The 12,407-nt window shown below is 43.9% G+C and overlaps 1 protein-coding gene across 6 annotated transcripts in view; it reads left to right on the top strand.

Annotated features, from left to right (window-relative positions):
- Positions 1-12,407, top strand: part of LOC138503907 (mucin-5B-like) — a 444,631-nt gene that overhangs the window by 290,807 nt on the left and 141,417 nt on the right. For 5 of the 6 annotated variants that reach the window (XR_011279729.1, XM_069623995.1, XM_069623992.1 and 2 more), the window contains exons 32-35: positions 317-421; positions 876-916; positions 1,658-1,780; positions 3,386-3,481. Coding sequence is in view for 5 of the 6 variants with exons in the window: in XM_069623995.1 (XP_069480096.1) it covers positions 317-421; positions 876-916; positions 1,658-1,780; positions 3,386-3,481 (365 nt within the window). In the remaining variant the exon portion in view is untranslated. Of the gene's footprint in view, positions 1-316; positions 422-875; positions 917-1,657; positions 1,781-3,385; positions 3,521-12,407 lie in introns of all 6 variants that reach the window. The other variant, XM_069623996.1, reaches the window with a different exon arrangement.

Here is a 12,407-nt window from a genome sequence, read left to right as displayed (position 1 = left end):
ATCTATTTATATATTTATCTATGGGAGTGCATCCATAGAGGGAGCTTGGAGAAGATTGGGAAAGGTAAGCACACTTTGCCTCCCGGATTGAAAAGAAATGATGCCGCAGGGAATCCAGAACCACGCCTACTCAATCGAATTTCACCTACACTACTACACCAGTAAAATTCGATTGAATAGGAGTGTCATACCTGGTGCTATGTGATACCAGCTGCAGTCAGAAAGCTTTCAGTATACAGCATGCTCAAACTGCATCAATACAATTATGTCCTTGCTGTCAATGCCTTGTTTACATACTCTCTTCTTTGCTTTTTAGGATGTAGCATACCGCCCTGCCAAATTGCCTCACTGAATTGTGCAATAGGTTTCAAGCCACAACTCTACATTCCCAGTGATGAATACTGCCCCGTTGCCACGTGCGGTAAGTGACCGGCGCCCACCTGTTTCCTTATTGCTGCCCTTAAATGCTGGCATCAAGGTCATCTTTTTCCACACCCAGAAAGATTCAGAGATGATCTGCTGTTTCAGATCAGTCACATCAGCTACTTTGGACCTAGATACTATGGTTTATACCAGGGCAACATGTCAGCGTTCTGATAGGTGGTCTCAGGCCGGATTCTCCTGTATTGCCGCATGTGCCCACCATGCTTCTTCCACCTTTACGTCACATGACATCTCTTTCTACATGTTATAATGTGACCTCAACTATTCTTTGATAGTCTGTATAATCTGATGATTACTTTTCAGCTATGTCATTTCCTGTCACCTGGACATTGATCTCCAGTGCTTTGTTGTCTCAGGGGCTAGGTTTGTGTTGTGTGCATACTCTTTTCTACTGCGTAATTAACATCTGCCTTCCGTTTCTCCTTAAACAGTGCCCAAAGGTGTCTGTGTGTCAGGTGACAAAGAGTACCAGGTAAGAGGCGGCAATAACGAGCACCTAAATAACGGAGAACTTGTGTCTGATTCTGCCCTGGCAGGAGAGAGAAGGCCCCTTAACTAAGCCAACCACTAGTTAATGGGAAACCGGACTCCTCGGAAATTAGTACAGTTAAACACTGCAACAGTAATAATAATAGAATGCGTTTCTAAAATTATTTTCAGTAACATCACAAATTGTAGCCTACACAAAGGTCATTTTTGAAAGGGATGTTTTGATCAATCAAGGCGTCCGGCCTATCAGTGGTGCAATTCACATACGTTTAAGGCATCTCTTTGGGAGTTTGGGTCAGTGGGCGGTCCGCGTGCTAAGTGGGGTGTTTTTACAATGGCTTTGGTTGGGGAACTTGTGCACATGTGCAGAAGGCGGGAGGGAGGGAAGTAAGATGCTTGGGCAGCAGAAAGTGATTGGAGGAATGGCGTGAGAGAAAAGCTGGCAACACGCAGAAAGATCCTAGTAATTTTGACTGCGCTAGGACGTAGAAGGTTCTGAAATTGGGTGTTTTCACATTTAGAGGAGCAAGGAGAACCCGAGAAGAGGCCATAAACACCCTACACTTACTGCTGACATGCGTCTTATCTGGTGTGGGGTGGAATAAACCACGGGATTCACTTCGCGGTATCAGGGTGCTTCAGGTGCACACCAATGGGAGGAAGCACAAATCTATTGATATCGACTTGTATGGAACCAATTCTAATGTTCATTCACCTTTCTCAGCCAGGCGAAGTTATGCCCAGCCCGGATCCCTGTTTCACCCGCACGTGCACATTTGATCCTACAACACAGACCAGCAATTTCAGAACATCCCGTGTTCAATGCAGCAGTACTAACTGTGAAAACGTAAGTTACACCAAATCGCTATGACAAGCAGGCTCTAGCGGAGCAGAGCTTCACATCCACAGGTGCTGTATTGAAACGATGAGAGGGTGTTTGTACCACAGACACAGTGGAGCCGGGATACACAAGGGTCCATGGAATGCATTTGGAGACTTGGAAAGCCACTGTTTTAGACTTTTCTAGGCAACCATTTCATTTGAAACTACTTTGAGAGTCTCAGCAAATTACAGGTTCCATAAAGCAGCAGTGCTGCATAGAATTCGATTATCCTAAACAATGTGGCCATTTGAGTCAGTATAATTAAGTAGGTTTTCCTTTGTGAAAGTCTGATAAGACAGTTCAGGCAAACTAGATATTATTGATGTAAATGTGTATTTCATTAGGTGTACCCTTTCTAGTGGGCCATTCTTCTTTGCACCGTTACACATTTTTAAAAGAGTGTTTAAAGAGGGAACCACAAGTCTTCAAAGCAACATTGCCAAACAGACCAACATGGAGCTCTTCCACTCCACCAGACAAATGCACCACACATTTTCATTAGTATGTATTTTTATGCTGGTACAAATGTGTTGGATTCCTATGGAGTCCACTTGCTTTCCACACAAGCAAAAACAGGTGGACTCCATAGGAATCCATAGTAAACGCTGCCTGCCATGCGATCATGGCAGACTGCGTCTTCTTCATGTGCACGGCAGAGTGCAAAAGAGCGTCTCACTGACACCATAGGGGGAAGGAGGATAGCTCAGGGGCAATGTGTTTGTCTTGGCAGCAAGACAACGCAGTGCTACACAGGTTCAAATCCCAATCCCGCGCGGGTTATAAATTAACAATTATAAATAATTATATGCACTGCACCATGCAAATGTGAAAAATTAAAGTGCAGATGTAACAGGTCCCCACCATCTAATTTCCTGGAGATTTGAAAATGAGCTCAATGTCTAGCAAGAGCAAATTGTTTTTTTCTTCGAAGTTCCAAACATTTTACTTTGCATCAATCTATGCATGTTCAACATGAGAGAGAGAGAGGGAGAGAGATTTGCTCATGAATTCTCAATTCTTCAATTGGCCTCCTACCGTTGGAAGATGAGCTTGCCTCTTCTGTCTTGGAAGAGCACAATGTGTTATGCCTGCATGGGAATATCATGCAGGCATAAAACAAATTGAGTTCCTGTAAAATATGGCTCAGATTAGCACCTGGTAATGAGCAGGTGGATTCCATAGGAATCTGTTAGTAAACACATCTTGCAAACTGTCATTTTAAGGCAGTGTTTACTTTATTATATTGCTGAAAGTAAAAGTGAAGAGTAAAGGCAATTTTGCCCATTTGTACTCTTCAGTTTTGCACTACGCTTTGCAATTGTTCAACCTTGCATGCAGGCGACCCAGCAGAAAATACTTGGGAACCTTTCTGGCTCCCTGCATGCCATAAGCATTTTATTTAAAATTACTCCTGAGAAGGGGTCTAACAGTAGTACTGGTTATGCAATTGTTATATATCAGCAGATTTGGCGGTGAGAAAGTCATCATGCCTGCATATGTTCAACCTGCTTTTTTCTTCCGTACATCAGTATCCAGTAACATACCTGTGCTTACTTGCTTGCTTCCTAGGGCTTTGTGCTGGTTCAAGTTGATGGACAGTGCTGTGGCAAATGTCAGCAGATCGCTTGCATTGTGAATCTAAAAGATGTACCCATCTATATCCGGGTTGGTATATCCTGCTGATATGCGAGAGGGTGTTTATGGGTAAGGGTATTTCAAACAAATGTATATTGTAATGAGGACAAACTCACCAAGAATATCTTTGGTCCTAAAAGTGAGTGTTGCTATATCAGTGCCGCATATATGATGAAGAGGCAAAAGCCAATCCTTGTTAAAGATAGGGCAGGTGTGACCGGGGACTGAGTGCTGCAAAAGCTGTGCTCTGGTACAATACTTCACTTTGAACTCAATATCTGTTTTGATGGAATGAAAAATGCTATGAGGGGGTTGCACCCGTGGCCGGTCTTACACCAGATTGCACCACAGGCGGAAAGCATTGTTGGCTCATGCTCGTGAACTCTCAAAATTCTTAAATGTTTCCTTTGTGATCACTCAGTTTAGCTCCTGACAGCACCATGAAACTGTAAGATCGCATAGAAAAATTATGTCTACCACCCAACATAAAAACAAAAACAATCAAATTCTTATAGGGTGCAAGGCAACCTTTTCTTGGGACTCGTTAAGTTTACTTTTAATAACAGCGGCCCGTGCACATTGTGTAGTGTATAGTCGAATTTCATTTCAAGGGAATTGGAGTTCTGCGGGTATCAGGGGCAGCATCTCCAGTGTACCCCAAGCGTTGTGCGCTTTGCCCTCCATCCCCAACCACCAGCCTTGCAGCCCTGCGCTTTTTCACATTCTCCATTATGGTAAAGAACATTGTCCCGAGCCTGGGGGAGAAATGGACTATGCAGAAGGAGCTGCCTGCCCGGGATGTGTTTAGCTGCTGGTGTACCAAATGCAGAAACGGGTGGCATCAAGAGCCCCACGCTCTGAAACATCTTTTGCGCACTGGTTGGTCACACGACAGATGTCTGAGCAGGTGATTCCCCAACACTTGAACCATTCTTTAGAGACCTGGCTTTGATTGATGTGGCGTTAGCTAGTCATGGCCATTTCCCAGCGTTTGTGTTAAAGGAGATCAGAAGCTGCACTGTGCAGGGTATTTCAAAGGGCATGAATTGATATTACATCATGTCGCCCCCAATGGAACAAAGAAAGTGAAGCATGCATTCTGCAAGTCTGGGTATTTGCATTATACGGAAGACGGGCCAACCGTCCATGGAGACGGTTTCTACTGTAGTTGCTAAGTCGCTTTCCTAAGTCAGCTGCTGTGCAGACTTCGCTCAGCTGTTGGTACAGCACCAGCATCCATCCTTCACACCATCATGGTGTTTGTTTATCTCATTAGACTAGCGTGATTGCTATTCCAACCAAAAGAAGCACAACATCAAAGAAGAGTATAAGACAAGTCTGAGCGAACAGTGAAATGTATGAAACTCTTGCACTAAAATACAGTCAGTAGTGCATGCCCAGGAAAGAGGGAACGATGAACAATATGCTCGGAAGCGGGAACTAGGGGGCATAGTAACCCCCAAACCGGCCCAAGCATGTTACCGGCCCCCAGGGCCTCGCCCTCGAAGTGACTTCGGCCCGGCCAGGGCCAAATGGCCGACGGACGGACCAATCCAATCCTGCTGGAACTTGCAACAGTCTAAGATTTGCTGACGGTTGCACTCTGCCCAGGTCTTCCGGGAACCGGCCCTTTGATCTCCTGAGCAGAGTCCCCCGCCAGTGCTCGCTTCCTTTTTCATGACTACTTGAGCCTTGACAAAAGTGTCTAGCTTTGTGGCCTCCAGAGGACGTTCTTGGTTGGCCCAATCATCTCCGCAATACCATTTTAAAATAAATAAAACGCCTATGCAGCAATAGGCCTCACCTGCAAGGACGGGAGCAGGAGGAAAGAAGTGTGCTTGCCTCGGCAGGCTGTAGTTACTGCTGGCCGGGGCCGACAACACCAGCCAGCCCCAATCAATCCTCACTTCACTGTCAGTGCCAGTGCGCATGCATAGCCTGGAGGAGGGCACGCCACATGTGTGCCGATGGGCCTCGTTGGCGCCAGCGGCGCCGGTGCCACCCGGGGCCGGGGGAGGAGAATAAAGGAACAAATGTTGCTCATTTATTTGCCAATTGCCCTGTCCTGCCTGAGGGCCGAGGCTGCAGCTTGCAGCAGTGCCAGTGGTAGAATACATGTGTAACACATTCGTTTCCTAACATTATAAAAATGAACAGTAACATTCACTTTTATAACGTTAGGAAATGAACGTGTTACACGTGTATTCTAGCGCTACCCTGCCTGAGGGCCAAGGCTGTAGCTTGCAGCAGTGCCAGTGGTAGAATACATGTGTAACACGTTCGTTTCCTAACATTATAAAAATGAACAGGCACATTCACTTTTATAATGTTAGGAAACAAAAGTGTTACACATGTATTCTAGCACTAGCACTGCGGACTGCTGGTGCAGTGCCCCCTAGAGGCTGACTGATGTCAGGCAGCCGCCTGAGCTGCCTGACGCAAAGACCGGCCCTTGCACCACATTTGCATCTGGTACAGCAACAGGTTGCGGCATTACTAGGTGGCCGTCTCAAGGCAGAATCAATGCTACATTGTATTTTCATGCTCCGCTTTGCAGAATTAAGTTTCATTACTGCAGAGATAAGAGGCTTTAAAATGGCGTATACATGCTGGCTGTAAATGTCTATAGATAGTGCAGCATATAAGTAAACATATTGCGGTATAACATACATATTACGTTTCTTATACATATTTGTTTTTTTTAAAGTAGAGTGCTGTCCATGAATAATAATCTAGACAGCACACCAGTATGCCTTGCTTCTTCCTCTGCACTGCCTGCAAGAGAGGTAACAGCACCATCAAAATGTGCAGCACAGTCCTCAAAGCACAGTCTGAGTACTCCTTGTAGCCTCGTGAAACTCCTCACACCGAACAAAAACGCCCAACCCCACTCTGTATTGTCCCTCTTTATAATGTGCAGAGCAGGAAATGGACATGCAAAAACAGGGCGTATTGCTTTTACGTCTCTATTTTTCACACCGACACATATGTGTACTCCCACACGGCATAGAAAGGGCCCAAAGCAGAGTTAACCTCTCCACCATGCTTTCCTCCTCCAACTTGCGTAAAGACTTTATTTTACACCTGCGTTAGATTTTCATGTGGGTATAAAATGAAGGAATTCCTGTCGAATCCGCCTAGATTTAGCACTTGCTAAAGAACTTTCATGCAGGTATTGAATGGATTCCTGTGGAATCCGCCTAGATTTAGCACCTGCTAAAGAGAAGGCATATTGTATTGCTTTTACGCCTCTATTTTCCACTCCAGCCCATTTTCATGCTCAGGGAAGTTAACCTCTCCGCCCTGCTTTCCTTCTCCGCCTTGTGTGAGCACCTCGTTTTCATGCATGTGTAAAATGAATGGAATACACATGGATTCATATGAAATCTGGCCTCAAATCAGCAGCTGCTAATGAGCTGCCCGAAAAGCATAAATTGCAGACGATGTTTACTTTTTGCAAAACCAACATAACACCGAAGAGTAAAGGTTACAAAGCCTTGTTTTCCTCTTCAGTTTGCATTCTGCCTTGCAAATGTCAATTTTATGGAGTGGACAGGGACGTCATTTCACCAAAATGCCGGGTGTAGCGAAAGTGACATCACATGACCCTTGACCCCCTGATGACATCACAGGAAGTGATGCCATTGGACCCCACCCCAAAGTGATATTGCAGGAAGCGACGGAACATGAGCTTTCACCCGTTGACAAAACAGGAAGTGGCCTCACATAGCATTGTACACTACGAGAAATATGGTTAAGATATCACTATAATGTGATGTACATTTCATACAAGAATGGATCGCCATATTTATCGTTAAGATCAGTGTGTATAGGCCTATGTGTTATTATATAGCACTTACGCTTAAGGGCTTTATAAAGAAAAAATATACACCCAATATCACCCAACCTGTGTTGGTACTCATTTATCAACCTCAGAAGGATGAAAGGCTGAGTTGAGGCATTTAAGAACAGACTAAATCAGTGACTTACCCCCTGAAGTGTGCCTGAAATAAACCTTTAATGAGTCTAGCAATTATTGTATAGAATTCCAGAATGACACACATTATTTGGTATTCCTATTCTTTGTTATTTAGGGTCAGTGCTGAAAATGTTAGACTTGTGGCACTCCTGTTCTTATTTTTCTTCTTTATTGTAAGGGGCCTGAACAAGAAAGCCAGCCACTCCAGAAGTAAAGAGCCACATGATGCTGGTTTTTGTTTTCGTTTTTTTTTTTAAGAGGTCGCAAGGGAGACCACAGAGGTTGCAAGGGCGATCTCAGAGGTTGCATTTGTGACCTCTGGCAACCCCAAATGACGTCCCTGGGAGTGGACCCACAGCATGTAAATGCAAACTTTGATGGTCCCCCACATGAAATTTGCATTTAGTAGAACATGTCTATTTAGAGTTCAATTCAGCTGAATAGACAGCAGTGTGAACGCATACTGCGGGGCTCATTTGTAAAAAAGTGTTAACTGCATGCACTGCGCCACCAGCTTAAGCACTTACGTGCTGCTGTCATGGAATGTTTAACTTTTACAATGTAAAGAGTAAAAAGAGTTGAAATGGATTTTACTCTATGATTTGCAGACAGCATTTACAATGGATTTCTATAGAATCTGCCTGCTTTTAGAATTTGCTGAAAAAAGGCAGACTCCCATGTCAGCTATTCCTGTTTGCATGAAAATCTCATGCAGGTGTAAAGGCATGTGCCCTTGTCAATAACAATGTTCCTCATTGGGGGAAAATGTATGTATTCATGAATTAGTTAAAGGAGGGGTACAGTGAGGTTCACCATGTCAACAAATAGACATGCATGTGATCCACCTGCCTTGTGGTACACACGGTGCACACGGCCACAACAACAGTTCCCTCGAATAGTAATGCACTTCTTCCTCAAAATAAAGTGTAACATTGATTCGACAGAAGAAGCCAAACAGGTCTGGTGGCCATGCACTTTGATTGTTTACCAGCAGAAAAGCCCAATATGCTCAGTTAGATGTGTGAATGTTATTCAGTTTCGTAGAATGATATTTATACAAACTGCTCATAATCCCTGACAAGGTGCACTCGTGTTAGATGCTAATTCGGGGGCCTGCGTTTACTGTTCCTTGTCCTCCGCTACTGTAAATGCAGTGCTGGCCTGGCACATGACTGTTTCCATGGAGCTATACACTGAGGGCTCATTTTGTAAAAAAGTTTTTAATTTCATGCAGGGGATCACCAATGTTAGCACGTATGTGCTTGTTGGGGTCCCTGCATACAATGTTCACCTTTTACAGTATTTAGAGTAAAAATAGCTACAATTGTATTTGTATTTGTATTTCTTTATTTGTAAAGCGCCTGGCCCAAGGGCATCTGGGCAAATATCTGTATCAAGTGTGGGTCCTGAGCAGAGAGCCACAATTTGGCTTTGCTCTTGAAGGCATGGAAGGAGGGTTCTAATCTAAGTGTGGTGGGCAGCGAGTTCCAAAGTTTGGAGGCAAGGACCGGGAAGCTAGCACCCCCAGATTACTGTAATTTAAATCTCGGAATGGATAGGCAGTGCGCTTGGGCTGTTCTTTGAGGTCGGATACAAGTAGGCGGAGTGAACCGGCTGGCCAAGTATTGAGAGGCATTGTCAGCTAGGCATTTATTTGTGAGGGCAAGGGATTTGAGAGAGACTCTTTGTGCTAAAGAGAGCAAGCGCGGCTTGCGTCGGGTGTCCGATATGTGTTGGTTCCTCGGGATGTTCAAGGCAGCCCTAATGGCATTAGTTTGAGTGGCCTGAAGTTTGCAACGGTTGCACTGGCTAGTCCCTAGATAAAGGGCATTGCAGTAGTCTAACTTGGCCATAACTAACATTTTGGCAAGGATAATGCAGTTCGGTGTGGTGAGGAATGGGCGGCAGGCTGTGATGAGCTTACAAGTGTAGGCAGATGCTGAAGTCACCAGATTAGTTTGTCTCGAGAGAGATGAGGAGGAATCGAGGTAGATGCCTAGAGTTTTGGTGACATTGGTAACCTTGATAGTGTTACCATCAATGATAAAGGATTTGAAAGTGTGGTTGAGTTTACTAAATCGGTTGGGAGGGCCCAAGATGAGGAGCTCTGTTTTATTATATAGACAGAGCTCGTGTTTAGCCATCCGAGCCTGGATGACCTGATAAACATTGTTTAGGGCTTTTTTTGTGCACAGTATGATCGCCCGTGATAGGTATGAGTATCTGGGTGTCATCCGCATAGTTTGTATAGGTTATACCCAGATAGTCGAGAATATCAAATAGGGGTTTTGTGAACACATTGTAAAGCGTGGGTGAAACACAGGATCCTTGGGGGACCCCGCGTAATACTGGAGATGGTTCGGCAGAGGCAGCAGGGGAGAAGACCCTCATGGATCTGTTAGCCAAGAATGATCTGATCCAGGTAGTGATATTGTCTGAGAAGTGGGAAGACATTTTGATGTGTTGACATAGGATTTGGTGATTCACCAGCTCAAACGTGGCTGATAAGTTCAGAAGTAGCAAGAGGGCGATCTTGCCATTGTCTTTCAGGTCCTCGATTTGCGTTTTAAGATCAATAAGGGCAGTTTCAGTTCCGTGCTTGGGACGGAAGCCAGATTGTCTGAGGCCAAGAAGATTGCTACATTCCAGGTAGTCCTGAATCTGTAAGTATGCTGCATGGTCAAGAATTTGAAAGAGAAAAGGCACGGTTGTGATAGGCCTGTCATTAGAAGGTGTATTAGTGTCTAAGGTAGGTTTTTTTCAGGAGGGGGATGACCCATGCATCCTTAAGGTTGTCAGGTGCAGTGCCTGTGCTGAATGATGTGTTTATTAGCACTGTAATGAATGGGGCTAGTTTGTGGGCGGACTCCTTTATGATAGGAGCTGGACATGTGTCGCCCTGGCAATTGCAGGGTTTGTGTTTGCAAATGATATATTCTACCTCTAGGACTGTTAGAGGTGAGAAACTGAATGGTTTGTGAGTGTGTAGGGTATGATTCGTTTTTAGTCTTTCATTTTCTTTCAGAATTGCCTTTAGTCTTACATTTTACTCTCCATTATGTAAAATGAGTAACTGCTGCTGCACACCATGCTTTTCAGATGGCATTTAGGGGATAATTTTACAATGGGCAGAGCAGTGAAACAATCATAAAGCATGCTAAGCCATTTGTACATGTTCCAGGATCTCTTCCTTCCCTTTGAAGGTGGAGCATTTGCAAACAGCGAAATTAAAGTTTCTGCTGTGCTTCTTTCGTTTTTGTGGGCATTGCCAGGGGTGGCCTGGGAACCAAACGAGGCCCTGGAAATATTTTTCAAAGTGGCCCCATATTACACATATTGAGCATTTTCAAATGAGAACATTTGAAAAAAAGATGGGTAACCAGATAAAAGGGATTCAGGGTGCAGAGACCCACTGGGAAATCTCCAGAGTTACCTATAGGCTGGTCCAGCCCTGGGCATTTTACACACTGTAGAGTGCAAATGTAAGGCGTAACAACAAGGTATTTGCCATGTATACCTTACTTTTACACTCTAGGGCAGTGGTTTCCAATCTTTGTCAATCTTTGTAATGCTGAGTCCCCACTTGAATAAATATTTTGTTGCTAAGCCCCCCCTTGAGTACAAATATTGTTGACAGGCCCCCCAGAAGACATAATTGCTTATATTTTCTATTAAAAGCAGTCACCATACTCCCTTTTTGGAGAGTCTTCTGTCCCCCTAGACATCCTTAAGCCCCCCCCCCCCTAGAGGACCCAGCTCCACATTTTGCAGACCACCACTCTAGGGCATTTTAGAGCCATTTGGAGGAAGAGAAGGAGCACAAGACGGAATTGACATGTCCACCGTGCTTTCTTTCTCTGCCTTCAAAGGATATATGGTTTAATGCCTGCATGCGATTTTCATGCAGGCATTAAACCAATGGATTCCTCTGGAATCTGCCTGGATTAAGTGCCCATAAAAAACAGTCAGACTCCATAGGAATCCATTGCAAACATTCAATTCATTAATGTTTATTTTGGACCATAAACATACAACATATAAAATGTCCATTGCAATAACTGCTTCACAGTATAATACACATAAAATCACAGTATTAAAACAGAAAAAAAGAATCCACTCTCAATCAGAAAGTGCTGGTGCCCAAAAAATAACAATACAGAGAGTTCGACTATAAAGGATGCTTTGCTGTGTCACTTGATATTCTTTGTAACAACCATCCATGCTGTAGACAATCTTGAATATAGTTAAAGAGAATCATACAGTCTACACAACATTTTTCCTAACGTGCTGCCTCCGTGCCCAGGTAGGTATGGGCAGGTACTTGGCAACCAAAAGCACCGACAGTTCCACGTCAGATGTATAACAGTGCAGCATAGCTTCAGTAGTGCTCAAGAATCTGGGTTTAAGATAACATTTCCTAAAATTCCCATAAGACGGCAGATGAGCATAAAGTGCGAATCACGATCAGTGTTTGTCTTACAAAACCTTCATTTATCAGAGACCTTTTTGTCCCATGTATGCAAGCGCGCAGCTAACGGAGGGGTTCCTAATCTAAATTTAATGTAGAGTGCTCTCTGGAATTTTGGTTTGAATTCATCTCAGTACCATTGTTTGCCTGGTAAAAAAGTCATATTCCAGTACGTGGCTACAGAAGGAGAATTGTTTCTCGTAACCAACAGTATTGCAGCTTTGTTGGCTTGGTGATTGCTTTTTATATGAGCTTTAGAGGATCAGCTCATAGAATAATGGGTTAACCCAGTAAACACCTAAACGGTATCCAGTAGTTTTACCCAAAAATTTCAGAGTGGTATGTTTTACCGAAGTAAGAAATACCGAAAATTTTAAATATGTATATGGTAGTGTGTTTCGACCATTCTGTATGTTTTCGGTATTTCTTACCTTGGTTAAACATACCACTCTGAATTTGACTTTGGTAAAATCACCATATAACTACCGAAACCAATCTTAAACAACATT

This window comes from Ambystoma mexicanum, chromosome 11, assembly GCF_040938575.1.
Source record: "Ambystoma mexicanum isolate Mex_15411 chromosome 11, UKY_AmexF1_1, whole genome shotgun sequence".
In the NCBI taxonomy this organism is placed as follows: Eukaryota; Metazoa; Chordata; class Amphibia; order Caudata; family Ambystomatidae; genus Ambystoma; species Ambystoma mexicanum.
This window is presented reverse-complemented; position numbering and strand designations above follow the sequence as displayed.